Here is a 22828-nt window from a genome sequence, read left to right on the forward strand (position 1 = left end):
GAGATTCATGTCTCTGATTGAACGACTGATTGAGATATGAGTCAACAGTAATCAGCAATCGGATTAGACTCGCGGTAGGTTGTTGGAACTCTGATTGTATGCGTTGTGTCGGTCTCCAATATAACGTGACTGTGAAACTAAACCAAGAATAGACCAGTCTTGTGCGTGTGTTTATCTACTCTTCCTAGTTGGTCCTTGGTCTAAGAATTACGTTAAATCTGGTCATTGTTCATAATTATTGTAGGTGACATTCTGGTACAGACAGATATTGTGTTATCCTACTGTGCTGTTTTAAGACTTCTCCGAAGATTTGGTTAGTTCTGCTGCGAACTTGACGGTCTAATGCTTCTCTTTATGTTTCAATAGTTTAAGTGCCTGAGCTGGCCAAGAACCAGGTGAAGTCGGTGCCTTGGAAGAGTGGGTATGAACTCTTGAAGAGATTCACTCCATGGCCCCATACGAGGCTACCACTACACTGAAAGATATTTAATTCTATAACCATCATCGTACTGTTTTTAATTACCAACATCAATAATTGGTAAATAATCTCCAAAATGCTGCTTATTAGTTACTAGTTAAGGTTTGGCTACCAACCTAGAATCTGGCTGCGGTGGTTAGTGTCGTGGAAGCGTCAGGTATAGCCCGAGATACTGGGATTGTGATACTTAGAATTCCCTCTAAGTTAGCGGAATAGAGGATCCTTTTTTGAGCAATCTTACGAACTTCAATAGGTATAGTGGTGGGGTAGTTTATCCTTCCTCTCGGATCCAATGAACTCTCATCAGAATCTGACATCCCTTTCCTGCCCGGATATGGAGTTGATAGTGTTTACCTAAGCAATGGTTGCGGTACCAGAATCAGTCAGAACACTTTTAATAAAACTCTTTCCTGGGTCTCGATGTTCTTTACATCACTTTAGCTAGTAGGATGACGACGTTCTTTTGTTTTGGTTTCAGAGCACAGCTTTCACAAATCTTTGATATTATAACACATTACTATAAGGATTGTTTTTCAACCTTTTTGCCGAATACAAGCGATATTTCACAGCTGAAATATAGCTCAATGTGTGTATTTGAATGTAAATATATATATATATATATAAACATCATTTAAAAATGTATTAGTGATAATAGCCGAATTTAATTTCAATTAATATTGAAATCACAAAAAGTACTTGCTCCGCCGGGACACGAACCCGGATCTCTCATTTGCCGGGTGAAAGTGCTACCATTACACTACAGAGCCTTTACATTTTACGATTCAATTATTTTGTATTTGGCCGTATCTGTCACATATGCGTTTAAATAACCAAACTAAAAAATGATCGGAAGACCAAACACCTGTCAAACGGCTTTTATTTACGTCTATATCGTGTAATAGTAACGTATAATCATCGTTAGCTGTTTTAATCCAAACTTAGCAGTGCTTTTTTTGATCAAAAATAAATTGTAGTATGGTTTTGAAATTATTTGTATTCCAAATTATATATACGTTTTTATAATGTGACCACTAATGGACGATAATATAAGTATGATTGTTAGGATAATTTTAAAGAAGCTATATTAGACATCATATTCTTTTTATACTCTTTCAAATAAAGACAGTTTCTCAAGCGCTATTTACTGCAAAAGGTCTAACTTTACAGGCTTTTGGGGCTTGTTATGTGCCGGAAACGCTTTTAGTGGACTCTGCTCTCTCGGGAATACCGGAAACGATGGCGGCAGTAAACCCTGACTTTACTTCCGGGAACTGCCACAAGACTTACGTTAGAGTCGTCCAGTTACTAAGCAGTCTTCCAGAGGACATTACTCAAAAACACTCCTCAGTATATGGTTCACTTGAGTTCATTACCATCGGCGTGGACTAAATGCCATTGTTGTATTTGATTTTTAAGTAAAACGCTTGTACAACAAAATTCAATAATTTAGTAAGTTGAATCTTCATCATCACAATTTTTTGATTTTTTTTTTGTAAATTTTGAATCTGTTGCCTTACGATTTTTACCATCTGAGGAAGGCGATAGTTATTAATCGTCGAAACACAGTGTTCGAACATATTTAAAACATATTATAGTGATGGAAAATACCGATATCTTTTTAACTCCTTAGTAATAATTCCTTTCAATATTAATGTAAAACAATGAGATCCGTAGTCAAAGCCATCCACCCTGACTTACAAGAAGCTACAAAACTTACAATTACAAGACTTACAATTTTCAACAAAACAAGAGTTATCACCTTTATTATCTAAAAGCATCATATTATATTTTACACGAGTAATTCTTCGGAATTATTGGGTCACCTTAAATTTGTATAATATTTTAATGCCCATTGTGATTGGAGCGTTAACTTTAATCTCGAACTTGAATTTCTGTACGAACTGGTTTTTTTTTGTTTCGCCAGAAGTGCGAGATAGCACCACCAAAGCCCACACTGATGGCCATTTGTGATTTCAATTTCTTGTACCAAATCATTTAACGTGATGTGATCACGAGAAAGTACCGATCCCAAATCCCCTGGCTATCAGTGCGAACTTTCATAGCAGCATCTCTCCAGTTAGTATGTACAAGATAAGAAGTGGCGCGACGTGTCACGAGAATAATGAACCTTATTACTTGGCAATGTCAATAATGACTATTAATGTGGATAATATAAACTGTTCCTAGGGTAGCATCTCACAATCTAGGTTGTATATAACACTTTCCTAACTGTGGGACATTCAGGGAAAAACTAAATACCGATCCTATATTTATTGAGGCCAGTCTTGGAACAGAACTAAATTTTGTTATTCACGATATTAAAGTCCAACGCTATATCATCCTCAGAATGGATGTATCCATTGAAACTAAAATCAATTACATTGATGTGTGTACAACTTTTTTCATTTATGTAACGTGAAATTTAATTACATTTTCATAGATTTTATGGGGCTTTCGTAATGTAATCAAGAAAACACTAGTTTTTTTTAGTGCAGTAAAAGCAACATCTAAACCTTTCCAATCCATACACATGGAGGATATTACGAGTAATAGAGATTAAATTGCAAAAAGTGTATGAATATTCAAATCCAAATAATCGTGCCTTCTAAGTAGAATACATATATTATTGTGAATGTAAATATCTCGTGCGATTCTCAGTATCGGTGTTGTTGGCTGATCGCAAATAATATGGGATTTACGGGATTCACCAATTGCGGTAAATCCTGTACCAGCGTGGTGTACAAACAGATCGGGGTTTCTCTGCTACAATGCTAATCTGATATTGTGTTAGTTGTAGACTTAGAGATTAGGAATATATTATGTTTAACTACTACATTCTGGTGATTTAGCAATGTATTTGATAAGTTATAATCCAAAATCATACAAACGTATATCATGTTCAGTACCGTAGCTCACTTGGAACAATGTGAAAACTGATGATTAACTAAACTTTTGGCTACAAGGGAAAATATCTTAAACTGTTGCAATCAGTTTTGAGAATCGTAAATTGTTATGATAATTCATAGGTCTATGAGATAAGTGTCTCCTTTTCTGTATTCGGAGGAGGAATCTTAAAAAGCTACGGATAAAATCGGTTGAACCACCTTATGTAAATTCACTGTTATTATCTGAGATTACGACTGCAACTTTCCAATAACTCTTATAGCAACATGTGTAATGTGGCTTTAAATATATTATTTAATAATTTTTACTTGAGGTGGCTACTACTAGTATTATATGGATAATAATACGAAACAACAATAACAACCTAGGAGTCAGATTAGTAAACCAGAGCAGACTACTGGCTTCAGTCTCGTCAACGCCATTGAATTTTAACGATGTCATTTGAATATCGGAGCACTATCTGAGATGTTTTTATTTTTACTTCACTTTACATTGTCTTTTACTATATTATTATATAACAATCTAATGATGTCTGTCTGTGAGTTCGTGTGGGTGTTACTGAATCATGTAAGAACTACTGGGCAGATTGTACTGAAATGTTACACGGATATTCTTAGGGTCCCTGATTAACATATAGGCCTATTATTGTTTACAAATTCTCTACGGGCTAGCCCCTCTCGTCACTAAAGTTGTGAAAAATCTCATTTTGGTCTCTAAAGTTGCATTACAGCAAAATATATTATTTGTAATTGAAAGAGCCTATTAAATATGATCAACTGTTCTCTGTAAACAGTTTTTTTTATGAGAGCACAATCACATGTTTAATTAATTTTAAAACTATTTTCAGCTTTTTTTCTATTAGTTTATTTTTAGTAAATTTCTATATTTTAACAAGAGGCCTTTCGACATCGAAGATGCCATCATCAGGTGTGAATCAACAATTTAAAACAAATATCAGCTGAGTAGTAAATATGAAATATTATACATAAATAAACGTAAAGATAAAATATTATACAATGATTTTGGACCGATTCAAAATTCACCATTCCTTTAAAATATAACTAAATTCTTTTTTTTACCAAAACTTTTATACATATACTAATATTCTTTTTATTTTACTTTTAACCATGTAAATTTTGTATTCAGTTTTACTCAGCTGATATTTGTTTTAAACTGTTATTCACACCTGATGATGGCATCTTTGATTTTGAAAGGCCTCGTGTTAAAAATATAGAAGTTATTAGAGAATTACGGGTTTTCTTTAATTTACTAATAGAAAATTGATATTTCCAATAAGAAGAGCTCCTCCTCCATCATATTTTCAGCTTGTTTACATGTATTCTTGGAAGCATGGCGTAAGCTTTATTGTACCCATAGACCTTTAGTTTGTGATATTACAAACACCTTTTTTTAAATCGCTCGTGAGTGCAATGCAAGAAAATATCCAGATGAGAAAATTAAAATTTCAATAAATGTGTACGTTTTTAATATACAGGGTGATTCATGAAGTTCTCCCCCCCACTTCTACAGCACATTTTACTAGTAAAAATAATGAAAAAATGTTATATAAACATAGGTCCGAAAACGCTTCGTTAGCGAGTTACAGCTAGCGAAAGATTTCGCCTGAATTCCTGGGTAAAGAGTAAAATAAAAGCCATACTGAACTTTTGGAAAGGTTAATTAAGTAAGAAATATCGTGGATTCTTATGTATTTTTACCTGATAAAGCTAATAAAATAGGTTTCAGAACTGTACCTGTAGTAGTTTTTGAGGGATTCAGGGTTAAATGCAAAAAATTGGGGCACGAAACAATGTTTTTTTAAGTTTGATGTACAATAACTTTGTTAAATTGGTAATAAATACATAAAATCAACAAACATTAATTGTAGAGAATTTAATTCTGAGAAAATTGATATAATCAAAGTCTAAAATAAAACAGAAATAAGTACCAAAAAATCGATTTTATACATTACTAGTTTTAAGCAAAATTAATCAGGTTGGGCCAACCGTACGCACCTTTTTATAATAGATGTTCGAAAATGAGGCCATCATTATCAATACATTTTGCAGCACGTTTGTGTATTGCTTTTGTTGCGTTTCTTAATTTTTCAGGACTTCCCTGTATCTGCACAGCCGAATCCATAATACGGGCAATTAATTCATCACGAGAATTCACTTTTGTCTTGTATACAATGTCTTTCATCCATCCCCAGATGCAATAATCCAATGGAGATAGATCTGGTGATCTTAGTGGCCAAGGGTGAGGCCCTCCACGACCAATCCAGTGTCCAGGAAATTGATGATTTAAGTAAGCAGAAACGGCACGTGAAAAGTGGGGAGGTGCTCCGTCATGCTGGAAGTACAAATTTTGTCTGAGATGTAAAGGAACATTCTCTAACAGCTGCGGCAACTCTTCTTGAAGGAAATGCAAATAGAACTCAGCATTTAGGCGTCCAGGTAATATGAAAGGTCCAATCAGCCGATTGTGCAAAAGGCCACACCAGACATTGACGCTAAATCGGTGTTGAAAGTTCTGTTCCACTACCTCATGTGGATTTTCTTCTGCCCATGAGTGTTCATTGTGCAAGTTATTGACACCATCCCGAGTGAATTGTGCCTCATCCGTAAACAAAATACGCTTGTAGAGTTGATTATTAATATTCAAAAAGTTGCAAAAACTCCAAGCGAAGCGGACCATCCCCTAGCTGTAGATGTTGAACCTTTTGTTTATGAAACGGATAAAATTTGTTTCGATTAAGTGACCTCCACTCCGTTGACTGAGAAACTCCTATCCGCCTAGAAATACGTCGTGTACTTACACCTGGACTGCGATGAACAGCATTAATAACAATATCATCATCAAGTTGGACAGCTCGTTCATAATTGGTTCTAGTACTTGGTAGTGATCCTGTTTCCCGAAGAGTACGAAAAGTTCCTGAAATTGTTTTGGTATCTGGAATCCTCCTATTAGGGTAACGTAGTTCATATTCTTCTACAGCAGCTCTAGCATTACCATTACAGTAACCCAAAATAAAAACAATATCAGCGTATTCCTCTGATGTAAATAAGTAAGGCATTTTTTCGCTGAATAAACAATCGAATTACTCACAGAAAAATTGCATTTAATAACACGATTCACAGAACCCGATCTCCTGCTGTAGCTTGCAAAACACCACTAATACAACAGTTCTAACGTAACAGTACAGAATACCATTGTTGATCAGCTGTTATTCGTGCGTTACCAACTTAGAAATTAATAAAACAAAAAACTGCATTTCGATGATTAGTAAACAATAATGGGAAAATGTTTGCTTCATTTATTTTTATTTACAAACAAATTTATTTAACAGTTAATCTTGTTTTCTCAATTTATCTCATCATTAAGGAACAAACATTTTGTTTTTTGTTTTATTTTTAACTAAATACCGTACGGTATTTCTTTACAGCTAGTAATGTATTATACTGAATAAAATCGATTTTTTGGTACTTATTTCTGTTGACTTTGATTATATCAATTTTCTCAGAATTAAATTCTATACAATTAATGTTTGTTGATTTTATGTATTTATTACCATTTTGCAAAGTTATTGTACATCAAACTTAAAAAAACATTGTTTCGTGCCCCAATTTTTTGCATTTAACCCTGAATCCCTCAAAAACTACTACAGGTACAGTTCTGAAAACCTATTTTATTAGCTTTATCAGGTAAAAATACATAAGAATCCACGATATTTCTTACTTAATTAACCTTTCCAAAAGTTCAGTATGGCTTTATTTTACTCTTTACCCAGGAATTCAGGCGAAATCTTTCGCTAGCTGTTAACTCGCTAACGAAGCGTTTTCGGACCTATGTTTATATAACATTTTTTCATTATTTTTACTAGTACAATGTGCTGTAGAAGTGGGGGGAGAACTTCATGAATCACCCTGTACGTATATTTTAAACTAATATTAGGTATGTAACGCTTAGTCAGCACTGTAATGCAGATGACAAAGTTACAATTTAATCTCTAATATTAATTTTTAAAGAACGTTATAAAACCCACATTACTTGTCTTTTGACAGAAGTAGGTTTCTGAGACCTGTTTGTGTATCTATATGAATGTTCACAAAAGGGGTCCCAAACATCTGTGGCTGATAGTACTCATAATTGTAAACAAAAATATCATATAATATTAGGTCAAAAAGTGGTCTTGTTTAGTCCCTAGCCGCCATCGTAATTTTTATAAAAAACTTATAATTTCTAAAACTAATAAAACTGAGGAACCCAAATTTGGCACATAGGTTTGAATCGATAAGAAGAAAATGAAAAAAAATTGTTTTATTGTATTTAATATTAATAAAACGGTATCTGTTGAAAGTTTTAAAGTCAAATATATAAAAAAAAACTAGTAAAGTTAAACATAACATATTTGCTAGACACAATTACACTATCTAATAATAGAATTAATCGCTTTGAAAATTTATCTTCAAATACCACCTTTGGGATTGAATAAATGAATCTATAGTATACCAATATTCATTGGGTGTGTGCACTGTAATGCAACTGTTTTTTCCTGATACCTGACAAAGCGTAGGGGTTGATATTGTTAAAGCAGGATTTTAGTAAACTCCATCTTAAACCAATACCTTGTTTTTTTTAAGCCAACACAAATGTAGAGTTTTATGTAGCGTGTGGGAAGAAGAATCTACAGTCTTTGAAGTTATCAAAAATCATATACACCTCGAATTGATTTCAAACACATCATTTTCATTCTATGAGTAATTGTAACATTTTATTGACACAACTTGCTAATGATATGGACGCGATTATTTTACTTGTCAATTATATAAAAATAAAAAGGTAAATACGATGATTTGAAAACTTGTTTTGATGAAGAATATAAGAAGAATCCATTTTTTATACATTCATAAACAAAATTTTAAATCAGCAATGACTATTTTATTTTTGTTTATAATGTTTAAATGTTATTTGAACTCATAAAATAAATTATTAGGGTTATCATAAAAGAACGGTGCGATTTCGAACATGGTTTAAAGAAAAACCGAATTACTTAAATTTAAAGTTGTTTTATTCATAAAATTTTTCGTTCTCAAACAGTTTTTTACATAATGAATAAATTTTAATATGTGCGCCCTTGGTCACTCGACAAAATGTCCAAACGTTACTCAATTTCTCCTTAAACATTCGTTAACATTTCTTCGGTTATGCTTGTCATTGCTTTATTAATCCTGTGTTATAAGTGTTCAGGTCGCAAAAATGAACCACGCTTTTTGATGTCCCACCACAAGGAAAAATCACAAGGTGTCAGGTTTGAACTCCTTGGAAGCCACAGCATAGTTCTTGCCGACCTATCCATCTATCTCCAAATTTTTTCGTTCAAAGCGTCCGTGACCAATGCACCGAAGTGTGGGGGAGCACCATCTTGTTGGGAGTGAAGTTGGTGAATATTTTCGAGTTTATATAGCTGAGCAAAGCAATAATGGGTTAAAATTTCAAGATACACCAGTCCATTAATAGTTTTTTCAGCGAAAAAAGGGCCTATTACACGATTTTTATTACACCACACCAAACATTAACTTCATTCGCCTATCACGTTGTTTCCCATCAATTACGTGTGAGTTTTCAGAGTCCCATATTTTTGAATTGTGTCTGTTAAACACATCCATTCACATAGAAAAGTGGCTTCGTGTGTAAAAACTATATCATATAAAAAATGATTCGTTTTCAGTTATTCTGTACAATATTTCAACAGCGAAATTGTAACGGTTTACACAATCATTGAGTTTCAACTCCTGCAGTATCTAGATTTTTATAAGCGTACATTTGGAGTTTTTTTACGTAAAAATTTGTTTTAATACACTGTTGTTTTTGGAATTCGTAAGTCAACGCTTCGACGAGTGATGGACTTCCCAGGACTTCTAATTGCTAAATGTTTAATTAGTTCAACCGCTTCGTCTGGTACACCTGGTCTGTCGATTTATTCTTGTTTCTTAACTGATCCAGTTTCTTGGAATTGCTTAAACCAAACAATTGTTATATTATTTTTGTAGAGTGGATCACTTATAAATTCACGTCTTTGGATTTTAATTCAGCCAACAATAAAACACACTTTGATTTTTCTTTATCTGATAATAAGTTATCTCACTAAAACTCACCACAGCAACAATATAAGAACTAATTTTAAGGTTAGAACAGGTTATAAACAAACTTTTAGATCGGAGGCTTTGAGAGATACCAATATAACATCTAGAAATTTCCCTACTAAAGTCCTACGAATCACTGAAACCGCACCATTCTTTTATGATAACCCTGCATAATGATTAAATGTTAAATGAATACAAGGTGTTAGAATGTATTTACTAAATAGAAGATTGAAATTTATAAAATAAAATACGGGGTATGATCGCTGTTGTATTTATATTTGAATGTAATTGCAAATTTCCCTAGAAGTAATACATACTTTTAGTTAAATCAGATTAAAACCTCTGTCCAACAATTTTCTATTGCAGCTTTATGAAGGATTATAGTTACACAGTTTGCAATATTTGAACGATACGCAAAAATTAATTATGCTTACAATTAAATACCTTTGAGCGTGGTTTTGAATATAAATAACTAGTTCATTTGCACGTACAAATCAAATAAACCAGGAGTAATAATGGAAACTAATTTAAGTTTCTTCATAGATTGCAATTAATGTTCTTCATTATATTGCCAAGTTGAAATTAAACCTTGGAATGATTAAAACACTCTGGGTATTGTTCTTCTTATATATATTCACATCTAACTTAATTCGTTCTAAGTATTAGTTTCACTCCAAATTGTTTTAAAAACTTCAACTTAAATATAATTGGGAAATGTTTCAGAAACAAAAGGAAATAAATGTAACTATTCAAGTTAAAATATTTCTTTTATTTTCTCCCTTAAAGTACTAGATAGAATATTATAACTCACAATAAAACTTTTAAATAAGAAATGGAATGAGTTTTAATGCAAGTTTTGAATATAAATGTATTAATAATTTGTGTTTTGGTTTCATTAATATTATTTATAAAATGTTTTCTAGGAAGTTGATGAAAAAGTTTGCAACAAGTCTAGACGAGTTTAAATTTATTTTTTAGCATAGCGTTTGGTAACATAGACTGATACACTCGTTTATCAAAGAGTCTACCAGTAATTAACATACATAGAAATGGCTGTTCATAAGGTGACTATGTAATAGCGAGTGTATAGCATAGGCCTATCCCATTTTTTTATTCTGTTCGTCTTTGGGCCACTGGCATGTGCGAGGATCTAATCAAACAGAAATGGGCAGGAGAGACGTAACAGTACAAAGTCTGTACTGATAAAAAGTGCAGCGGTCACATATAGGATTTTAACCTGTGCTTTTTTTAAATCACTAAGTCTGACGCTCGGCCACCGGCTTTCTAAATCTATCACAATAAAAGAGTATAATTGTTTGCAGACAAGTGAATAATGACATCGTGTGACGATGTTATCCTAAGACCATGGCTAATGGCTGAACAAAGACGGTTTTTTTTTTGTTAGAAACACGTTCCGCAATGAAGAAAGGTTTACAGCAACAGTTGAAGTTGCATTTGCAGCAAGTTTCCAGGAGTGGGTGAAAAAGGGTGTCCGGAACCTCATAACTCCAAATATGGAAAAGTTCATAGTGCTCCAAAATTAGGCAGGCCAACCACATCCAATTTACACAAAGATATTAATGGTGGCAGGACACGATGCTACAAAATCTGGAGAAATCGGTTTGAGAACTATCTCAACAGGTCCACGTGACCATTAGATGAAATACCTTCTGCGAAATCATCACACGGTCCTTGCAACATTTTTGGTCAGCTTAGGTTATTTTAGGTTATGTTATGATAGGTAATGTTAGATTAGGTTACGTTAACTAGTCAATGGAAATTTAGCTAGTACAAACACTTCAAAATTCCATTGAAAGATTTTAATGATGCAGAACATGATTCTGAAAAGCCCGAAGAAATCGGTTTGAAAATTACCTTTAAAGGCTTTAGTGTTTATTTAATAATTGCCCATGATTCATCACAGATTCAACAGTGTGGACGTTTTTAAACAGGTTTCTGCCATTCTTGCAGAACAATCGCGAGGGGATTGTTGAAAAAAAAAAAAAACATTTTCAGGTTTGAGGGATGGTTTCCTTCTCTCTGCCTACGTGAATAGCCAGAACAGTCCTGTGGACTACGGAAACTTTGCAGGAATTTAAGGATTTACCACTGCATGATCAGAAGGTCGGTCTTTAGTGCGCCACTATTTGAGTAGTAGCCATCACTCACACGATCGTTTTCTTTCAGGACATATTAATTGCAGATCGGTACCTTAATTGTATTCTGGAGCATTTACTAGGACAACTGTATGAGGACGAGTGATTTTGCAGAGTGGATGGGCTGCACACCCGCCCCTATTTCGATGTAGATTATACGGACGTCTACATGTAACCACATCATATATTGTGGACTCTGGTCTCCTAGATCACCCAACTTGACAACCGAATTAAATTGGTTGCGTTGCGCTGGCACATGAGACAATATTTACATCATACATGAACTGCTAGATGAGGAGATCCATCACATTCGATACATCATTTCCCACATCCTATATAACGTCATCAATAACTTGTAGAACTATGTCAGTATGCATCTGTTGCACTAAGCAATTAATTTAATACTATAACTTACGACCCACAGCATAGATAATGTATAAAAAACCCTTTATAATATCTAACGCAAAAATACTAGAAAGTGAAAAGAAATTTAGGTTAAAATGTTTTAGCTTGAAAACTCTCAGTTTTGGTTTATTAAATCTCACTTTGGAGATCAGACACCTAATTTAACTTAAAAATCTGTTCGTAAATAAAGTAAGCTCAAAGTTTTACTGCCAATTACTTATTTAGATAAGCTACTTTATTATAAAAATGACGATCTGAAATAAAAGAATTTTTACATTTTTACAAGTGAGGAACCAAATATTAATCTTTAGCTGTAACTTAAATTTATGTTTCTTTTAATGTATTTCCGTATCCTACTTGTAACCATTCTTTTTATTACTAACTGGTACATTAACCAGCAATACTTTCAAAAACAAATTATTTAATTTTTTGTAAAATTTTGAAAATAGCGCAAAGAATCAGAAATGTATTGAATTACAATAAAAAGAAACATATTTAGGAAAGCATACTTACATATTTAATGCGTCTGTACACACACACACACACACACACACACACACACACACACACACACACACACACACACACACACACACACACACACACACACACACACACACACACACACACACACCCACGCACGCACACACATATTTATATACAGATTGATTCAATGTTTATTGGTTAAATAAAATTAGGCTATTGCAATTTTAAAAAAATTGATTAACGTAAATAAAAAGTCATTTTGACAAGTATTTGGTCTTCCGATCATATGTTTGTTCGGTTATTTAAACGCATATGTGACAGATACGGCCAAATACAAAATAATTGCATCGTAAAAAGTAAGGCCTCTATGGTGTAATGGTAGCTAGCACATTCACCCGGCAAGTGAGAGATCTGGGGTCGAGTCCGGCGGAGCAAGTACTTTTTGTGATTCATTGTTTATTGGAAAAATTAATTTTGACTATTGTGATTTATAAAAATTTGAGTAACGTATATATATTTACTCCTACTTTTGAAACACTTATTTACATATAGTCTTCGGAAAACTGCTGTCCTTTGTTGAGCATTCGAATTTAAGTTTGCCATATTGAATCTGGAATATTGGAATTTAATAAAACTTTTTATGCAATAGTGGTTTTTCGATATGTCTATTAGTTATTGAGATACTGGTACTTTTGTCATTATACAATTATTCTGTTTGCTAAAGACAAAATAAAACTAACTGAAAACATTTCCTAAAGCAACAAAAGAAAATCTTATTCGAATTAAAAAAGTAATTTGTTTTCTAATTAGAATAAGTAATAGTAAACTTAAACCATTTTTTAAAACTATTGTATTGCCATAAACATATTTATCTATCATCAGAATACATTAACCTCTAAATAAATATTAAACAACTAAATATACACACGTGGCCCATTTAAACATGTTAAATTTACATGACACAGTTGAAATTTTGATAATTAGTATTATGTATTTAATACTTAAACTCTTTCAAAAATTGCCTTATATATTTTTTGGTTTTAAATGTTATGAGGATCTTTATTATAATTTAAATAGATATGTAATTCTTCTTTTGTGTTTAATTTTTCTCTATTTATTTCGATATCTAAAATAACAATGTTTATGTTCTTTTTCAACATTTGTAAAGTCAGTTTCTAATAAATTTTCAGCGAAATTTGATTTTATTGTAGACATATTATTTGTTTTCAAAGCTTGTAATATGTTCTTCAAACCTTTTATTACAATTTCTGCTAGTTTTTCCAATATAATAGCTTTTAAAGTCACTACAGTTAATTTTGTATACTCCAGGTTGTTATTTTCTAGTATTTTACTTCTACCGATTGTCCCTTTTAAGATTACTAGACGATTTAGATTTTAAGATACGTTTAAGATTTATGGACGGGATATACTGTCGTGGGCTATTTGAACACCCGGTAAAGATTAGCTGTTAAGTTTATAATCATTTTGATTTAAGTTGTCACTTGTTTTGGCAACTAAAACTAAGTACAAATGTGCTGGCCTAACATACTAAAATTCCAATTACTAGGTACTATTAATTTGCGAAAATATACATTTAAATAATGCATCTCAACACCACCTTTACTATAATAACCAATTTAATTCCAATATGGTGGATCCAAAGTGGTGGCTGAAAATATGGATTAATCCATAAGTAATTGTTACTCAACAATGGTTAGTGTTAGTCCGGAGCCGTTATCCTGAGCAAATGTGGAAACAGTAGGGGAGGCGGACATTTTAAACTCATCCTGTATAAAACTTTGCATTATTGTTTGGTAAAACAGGTGAGAAACTAAAGATCATCATATACTACACATACTCTACATAATTCTTTAAATAATCACCAAGTCAAATATCATAATATTGTACGGTAGAGAATTCAACAGATGATCCGACAAGAAGCGTCGACAAGGATTCTGATCCGACAGCTTGTAAGGACAACACTGTTCTCATCGATTCAACGCTCGATACAGCAGAACCCTAACGTCATCTGATAGAACAAGACTGATTTCTTGTGGCATTTAAGCTCATGATATAAGTTAAGTTAGGGGCAAGGATCTCACCTTTTTTCATGAAAACATGAATAATATTAGACATCTTTTGGATAAATTAATTATTATTTAGAATGAAGTTACAACCCACACGAGTAATGCATATGTGGAAGTCGTTAGAGAAATGTTTCCTGATTAAAAGATTCGGTGATCTCAATTGGCCTGCACGCTCGCTAGATCTATCGCCATTAAAAGTAATGGCCCAAAAATTTGGTAATTAAAAGTAATTACCAACTTTTGGGTAAGTAATTTGGTTTGTAATTAAAAGTTTGCCATCGGAAATCTCATCCATTAGAAGATTTGAAGGCTACAATAAGCGAAGAAATTTATTCTGTATCACAGGACATTGAGAAAAGTTTGGAGAGAGTCTTTCATTGTGTTATTAACGCAAAAGGATGCCCTATTTCCGATATTATTTTAAAAACACAATTAAGAGCTGTGGAATTCCTAATGCCCAATTTCAAATTGGGTTGCTTTCTAATTGTTTTGGTGTTAATAAAATTATTGTGTGATTAAAATAAATTTACATATATTATTTTAAAATACATGCGTTATTTTTGCGCATATATGTGGGTTTTGTAGAACCGTAATGTTCATTTTAAAGTACTTAGAAATAATATATCTCTATATATCTTCACGACCTTCATTCTTTGCTCCACTAAATCAGTTATTATTCAAAGAGAAATGCCCATGTTAAAGTGATTGCTCGCAAAATAAACTTGCCACGTGAAAGTAATTTCACTCCTTTTAAAATCATTCAGTCTGCTAGTTCAGTGAAAAAGGATGTAACAAAGTCAGCCATTTGCTTTATCAATTAGTTGTGAGCAGAAGTCGGCGGAAGTTACGGTAATGAAATTGTAATTGAGATAGCTTTCAACAACTACCTTGCGTGAATAGCTGCTCAGTTAGTCAACCACACGCTTGATCAATGCGAGGTTTGACTTTGAATGTGTGCCGAGAGAACTGCCATGCAAATTGTCGATACTTTTGCTCAATGAATAATAAGCCGTCAGAGAGGTTCGCGGAATTTCAATTATTACTAAACCGTAATATCCAGACACTCAAACCATCTTTGCTTACATTTAAAACGTTGCTTATTGTCCCCTTGCATACACCAGTGTCAGTAAATCATGAACCATTGAAGACCTATGTGTTTGTAAAGTATATTATTATAAATGATAAATGTTTGAAAGAGTTAACTGATTAGTCTTTACAGAACATAATTCCTTTATTAAACCTGTACGGAAGCGTTAGCATTATAAATAGAAGTGTAAATCACTCATTGAGAAGATATATGAGCAAAATTATGACCATTTTTATCTTTACTTTTAACAATTCTTTGGATTTAAGGACCTGAGACTATATCTGTCCAAAATATAAAAAATCTAGTACACGTCTTGATTCCTAAATTTGTCTCAAAGTTTTCTGTTTCTTATAAATTACGTAGATCAGATAAATTTAAAAGGAGGGGGAACATTTTGGAGTACCATTAGGAAGTGTCTTCGGCCAAAATTTAATAATAAAATGTCCTTCCTTCTTTAAATCCCATCTCTAAAATATTTCCTTTAGCTGACCTTAGGTAGTTATTATCTTCGCAAAATAACCTTTAAAGATATAATTATTAATTAATTGGCCTGTGTTTGAAACTATTTTATTGACCTAGATTGAAATACGGGTGAATAAAATAAAACGAACTTATTTATTTTATATGAAACTACGACTATAAAGAATAACGAAGAATTAAGGCTGAGAGAAAATATCTATCGTTTAGACAGTGAAATACATAGCTTAAATAATTGACCTATGATGGTGACCGCACCTTGACTCTCCGGAAACAAGAAGGGGAAAAATCAATTACGATTTACACCGTGCGAAAGAATACGTTTGAATACATATAAATTCGCTCCATATTTTATTTGTAAATTTTTTTTGTTTCTTGTACACAAATTCATATTAGGTCTATTTAATTTGAACCTTACGTGGAGTACACATATTTCGATACAAAAAAAACCAAAACAAAAAACGCAACGGTCCTTGTTTTGTAGTGCAAAAAAAATCTGTGAGGATTCGATTTTAATAGCAGGATATTATAATTAACCAATATTTACATTCCAAATTCTACGAAAATATATTCATATCACATCTCATTAGGTTTCCGTCTTCATGCAGGTTAAGGTAATTTATTTTAATGTTAAATAATTCCTACATACAAAAGGTCTTCAGTGAGCTTTTAAAGATAACAAATTAGTACCAGTCCTAGTTCTTGAATAAATGTGATTAAAGATAGTGACGGCAGTTTACTCATCATCTCTAATCTGTTTACAATGTTTAATATATTATTGTTATACGTATATGAATATAAATATGTTGTTGCTAATGTATTATTTCTCACATACAAATCCATGAATGGCAACACGGCAATTCCACAAAAAAAACACCGTATCGTGAAATAAAATAAACTAAAACCTTAACAATTATATTTACTGATTATTTTATTATAAATTGATATGTCTGAGTAAATTTCTGCTTAGCAAATTTGTGACGTAAGTGTATGCAACTTTTTTCTGATATAATAATTTGAAGAATTATTGTAAAATAATCAAGCTATAATATATTATGTCCAATTATAATAGATTAATTATAAAAGGTGGGATATGTTTTGTTTTATTTTGTGTTTTGTAGAGTTTGTATTAACACTCGAGAGCATTTAAAAAAATCAGAGTAAGCCCATTAATAAAATTATTTATTACTGTTTAGTATTTCATAGTAAGAGCATTATTATTAGGGTTATATATTAAATTATTATAAGATTTGTATTGTTGGCTGAGCTTTACCGAAGCCTGTTACTCGTGGGGCTGGAAAATTTAATTTGCACAATATCTCAAAAACTAATTAACCAATAGACTAGAAATTGTGCACGGATCTTTATTTATACCTGTATATGGGTAACACTGGGTTGGGTTGGGTGCTTCGGCCATGAGGTTTGCCCGAGCGTTAGCGAATATTTTTATATTGGTCTTATGAGTACCCATGATGGCAACGAAAAAATAGATAATAAATACATTTGTAAACAAACTCAATATGCCTATGAGAGATTCACAAATTTGACACATGGGAGATAACTATCCCAACACATACAACAATCATTTTATAGTGACTTGGTGTGTATACTTTTATTGTTTTAAACACTGATATCAAACCTAACTTAATGAACAAAAATCTGAATGTATCAGGTTTCAAGTAATCTGGAGTTTTAAACAAACTGAGGTTATAAAACGATATAAACGCTGTGATAAATTAGATACGAGTGAGGGTTAATTAAGGGGTTAACACCAACAGACTAAAATTGTCCCTTGCAAACTTTCTCGCGGCCCGAGGCCACAATACATCAGTACTTTACATTGGGAATGTTATAGAGTGTTAAATTCTAAAATTTAGTTGCTGAAAATGGTGTAAATTAAAAAAAGGAAATAACCGATACAATGGGATATCGAAGGACCTGACAGAACGGTGACAAAAAGTCTCATCAACCAACCAAACACAGTAACTTTATCCGAGTGGCGAGTGAGATATAATCATATGATTTTACTCAGTGTGTTTACACTTTTGTTTATTCACTGATTTTCTCTTGATATCATGGTTACCGTATAAGGCAAATGTACACATGTAAGAATTTCATTCCCTTTTTATTTTTGACCTATTGCCCACAAGATCAATAAAGTTTTTTCTTGCTCCAAAAGAACTTGATGCCCAAGTTTAGGTATCCAGTAACGTTTTTATCAAGAGTTATAGTATGTGTGGATATATAACGACACGTCTTTAAGAAGGACCTGTTGTCACCTTAATAATAAATAGATCTAAAAACTGTGTATTGTTGTTTTGTGTTTGAAAGTCATGAAATGATCAAATTTGTGAGAATACAGCTGTTCGAAATAAAAGCCAATGATAAAATTATATCAAAAGACTTATAAAACGATAAGTAGAGTTTTATATTCTTGTGAAGTGGAGCACCGCCAGAAGATCTTTCCTAAGGAGGTCGGATAAAATGGTTGCAGTTGCATTTGGTAATTTGTTTTCTCTTTATCTCCGCACACACACACAACTACACATTTTATTTAACATGTTACTTGTTCACTGTTGAAACTAGAACAAATAAGAAGCTGACAGCTTGGATAACCAGAATGTAGCATTATATTTTAGTAACATGCAGAATAATGTTCTTGCAGTTTATTTCCGTAATCCACTAACGGTATCAACCAATGTAAATAATTTGTAGATGTAATTTTTTTATATTTAATTGTCTTCACTTCTTAGCTTGCAGTTTATTTCCGTAATCGACTAACGATAGCAACCAATGTAAATAATTTTGTAGATGTAAATTTATTATAATTTAATTGTCTTCACTTCTTAGCTTGCAGTTTATTTCCGTAATCCACTAACGACCAATGTAAATAATTGGTAGATGAAATTTATTATATTTAATTGTCTTCATTTCTTAGCTTGAAGTTTATTTCCGCAATCCACTAACGACCAATGTAAATAGTTTGTAGATGTAGTTTATTATATTTAATTGTCTTCACTTCTTAGCTTGCAGTTTATTTCCGTAATCCACTAACGATAGCAACCAATGTAAATAATTTGTAGATGTAATTTATTATATTTAATTGTCCTTCACTTCTTAGCTTGCAGTTTATTTCCGTAATCCCACTAACGACCAATGTAAATAATTGGTAGATGTAATTTATTATATTTTAATTGTCTTCACTTCTTAGCTTGCAGTATTTATTTCCGTAATCCACTAACGGTATCAAACCAATGTAAATAATTTGTAGATGTAATTTTTTTATATTTAATTGTCTTCACTTCTTAGCTTGCAGTTTATTTTCCGTAATCGACTAACGGTATCAACCAATGTAAATAATTTGTAGATGTAATTTTTTATATTTAATTGTCTTCACTTTCTTAGCTTTGCAGTTTATTTCCGTAATCGACTAACGGTACGGTAGCAACCAATGTAAATAATTTGTAGATGTAATTTATTATATTTAATTGTCTTCACTTCTTAGCTTGCAGTTTATTTCCGTAATCACTAACGGTAACAACCAATGTAAATAATTGGTAGTTGTAATTTATTATATTTAATTGTCTTCACTTCTTAGCTTGCAGTTTTATTTCCGTAATCCACTAACGGTAACCAACCAATGTAAATAATTTGATAGATGTAATTTATCATATTTAATTGTCTTCACTTCTTAGCTTGCAGTTTATTTCCGTAATCCACTAACGGTAACAACCAATGTAAATAATTTGTTAGATGTAATTTATTATATTTTAATTGTCTTCACTTCTTAGCTTGCAGTTTATTTCCGTAATCCACTAACGACCAATGTAAATAGTTTGTATATGTAGTTTATTATATTTAATTGTCTTCATTTTCTTAGCTTGCAGTTTATTTCCGCAATCCACTAACGACCAATGTAAATAGTTTGTAGATGTAGTTTATTATATTTAATTGTCTTCACTTCTTAGATTGCAGTTTGTTTCCATAATCCACTAACGACCAATGTAAAATAGTTTGAAGATGTAATTTATTATATTTAATTGCCTTCAACTTCTTAGATTGCAGTTTATTTCGAACTAAATAAAGTAAGTTTTCAGAATTACCCCAACAACAACAACAAAAGTAAATATTGTTTCGAGAGTTTTTTTATATAAAGGGTTTTTTATTTAATTAGTATCGGTTTATTACAATCAAAGATTCTCTAATAGTAATGTAAATATTATTTTGATCCGGTATTATATACATTATAATACACTATAGTTTTATAAAACTGATGTTTAACTAATATAATATAAGTATCTATTATGTAAATAATATATTCTATAGAATATAATATCTATAGTAAATATTTATTACTACCAAATACGTAAATATTTATAAGCTTTTAATAACTTAAGCTACATTGCTATCTTTATGGCAGACCAAAATATTTTTAAAGCTTTATGCAGTGAAGGTTATAGTGTATGTTAGTATAATACCAATTTTTAAAGTGTATGAAAGAATGTAGTTGGATTTAGAAGTTTGGTAGAATGTTTCGATTAGTATATTGTTGAAGAGTTAAATCACTAAATTTGTGGGGTTTGTAATTTGCGGCTTTAAACCCGATAGAAATTGTGAACGGTACTTCAGTAGACGTGTTGCACAGGTTTCCGAGTGAGGGTGGGAAGGGGAGGGGGGGGGCGTCGCGACGCCAGTTCGCGCGTGGCAGCGGTGGTGCTCAGTCATGGACTGCGACGCGGCGGTTGCGGCCAACTTGACGCTCAACGCGACTTGACGACGCGGGCTCGGCCGCCCTCGAGTTTCGTAACGAGTCCCGCTACTGGGTACAGCGGGTCCTACAGCCGGCGGTGGTCCTTGTGGGGGTGGTGGGCAACCTGATCACCATCATAGTGTTGACCCGCCGCCGCATGTCCTCGTCTACGAACACTTACCTGACAGCTCTGGCCGTCACGGACCTCGCCTACCTGACCTGTGTCTATACCGTCAGCTACGAGAATCACCCGGGCATCACGGGCGTCGAAGTACCTCTGGTACTGGCGGCCTCTGGAAAGAACGGCCATCTGGATCGTCGAACCTGCACAAGTCAGTCCTTTTTTTACTTTTCAAGTGTGGAGTGACAGATAATTGAACTTTATGTAGGTTTAGCCTTGGGAAACTGCTAAACAGGCAACTGGGAACAGTAAATCAAGTATTTGAAAAAAATGTTTTGAGCAGCAGAGAAGTATCTCAAGTATTACAGCAGAAACTGGTCAGCGTGTCATTACTTTTAAAATTTAAAGCATCACCATCAATTTTTATTACTGTTACCATACATAGTCGTATCCAATATCAATAGGAACAAGTTGAGTAAACGTTCCAACGCAACCCCTAAAAGTACTTAATTGTAATTTAATTGTGAATTATTTAAAGTTAATGTGTTCGTTAATATACTTACTACTTTCTGAGTACTTATACAGGTTATTACTTTTGGACCGATAAAAATCGTTAAATAATATCTTCTTTGCATTTAAAACATTTTAATGGCATTAAATTCGAATATTTGAACAAAAACACAAATAATTCGAAAAATTTTATTTGCACCGTTAATTGGTCATTTTAAACCACTTCGTATGAATATAATTAAATTAACTGCAGCTTAATTAAACACTTTTTTAAAGCGAGTAAAAAGAAAATAATTTCTTGTCGTAAATAAAGATTCATAATTGATTCCATGTCAAATATTATAATAACGAGTAACATTAAGTTTTTAAACAGTGAAATTTTAATAGGATACGAAAAATACTTAGTAACAAAAAAAAGAAAAAAAAATTGTAGCTCGTAAGAAATTAATCATTTAAAAAAATCGTGTCATCCTGAATAAACACAAACAATCGCGCTCCATGTTTTTTGGTATCGAATTTTTTTTACAAATCCATTGTAAAAAAAATTGTCCCAAGTCCTGGACAAATAGTAAAAACGGGAGCAGCCCGTACTACGCATATGACAATATACGTTGTATAGCACATTAATTTGTGTTTCGTGTATTGCATATTATTATTTTATATTACCAATTCTGAATAATTTATCTGAATTTTCCAAATGTTTAGCTAATTCGTGAATGTTTGTTTTAATTCGGGGATACTATTAACCTTGGTTCTTGGGGCTTTTATTTCGTACTAATTTATAATATTTAACAAGTAACATGATCAGAAAGCGAAAAACTAACAAAATAATAAAAATATGCAGACTATTTTTACAATCTGTTTACAAACACCTTACTTACAAAATACCCATCCACTCCTTACCACTACCAGTTGCAATTTCTTTAATACTTAACATAGTTATATAATTGGCTCTAACTAAACCAAGTACAGTTAACATAATTCAGAAATGGAAAATCTGGTCGTGGTCGATGGTAAGATAGGGAAAGGTAGATTATATTTTAGAATTCATCTTTTCACTCTGGAAAATCAGTAACAAGAGATCGTGATAATTGATTTGCTTACTCCACTTCTAACTAAAACAGAATTTAAACTGTTACTCAAACGGTCGTAAATAAAAGTTATAGGAATAGAATATTTCAATATTATTCAATAGCTTTATAGATATAAAATTATTACTCA

General features: G+C 32.4%; 1 protein-coding gene across 1 annotated transcript in view; it reads left to right on the forward strand.

The window, feature by feature from the left end:
• Positions 1-21308, forward strand: part of LOC124370692 — a gene marked incomplete at its 3' end in the record, with an annotated part of 34455 nt that extends 13147 nt beyond the window's left edge. Inside the window, exon 2 of the mRNA XM_046828978.1 lies at positions 21026-21308. Coding sequence (XP_046684934.1) covers positions 21026-21308 — 283 coding nt within the window. The remainder of the gene's footprint in view (positions 1-21025) is intronic.
• Between the last annotated feature and the right edge of the window lie 1520 nt (positions 21309-22828).

This window comes from Homalodisca vitripennis, unplaced genomic scaffold (genome assembly GCF_021130785.1).
Source record: "Homalodisca vitripennis isolate AUS2020 unplaced genomic scaffold, UT_GWSS_2.1 ScUCBcl_441;HRSCAF=2454, whole genome shotgun sequence".
Lineage (NCBI taxonomy): Eukaryota > Metazoa > Arthropoda > Insecta > Hemiptera > Cicadellidae > Homalodisca > Homalodisca vitripennis.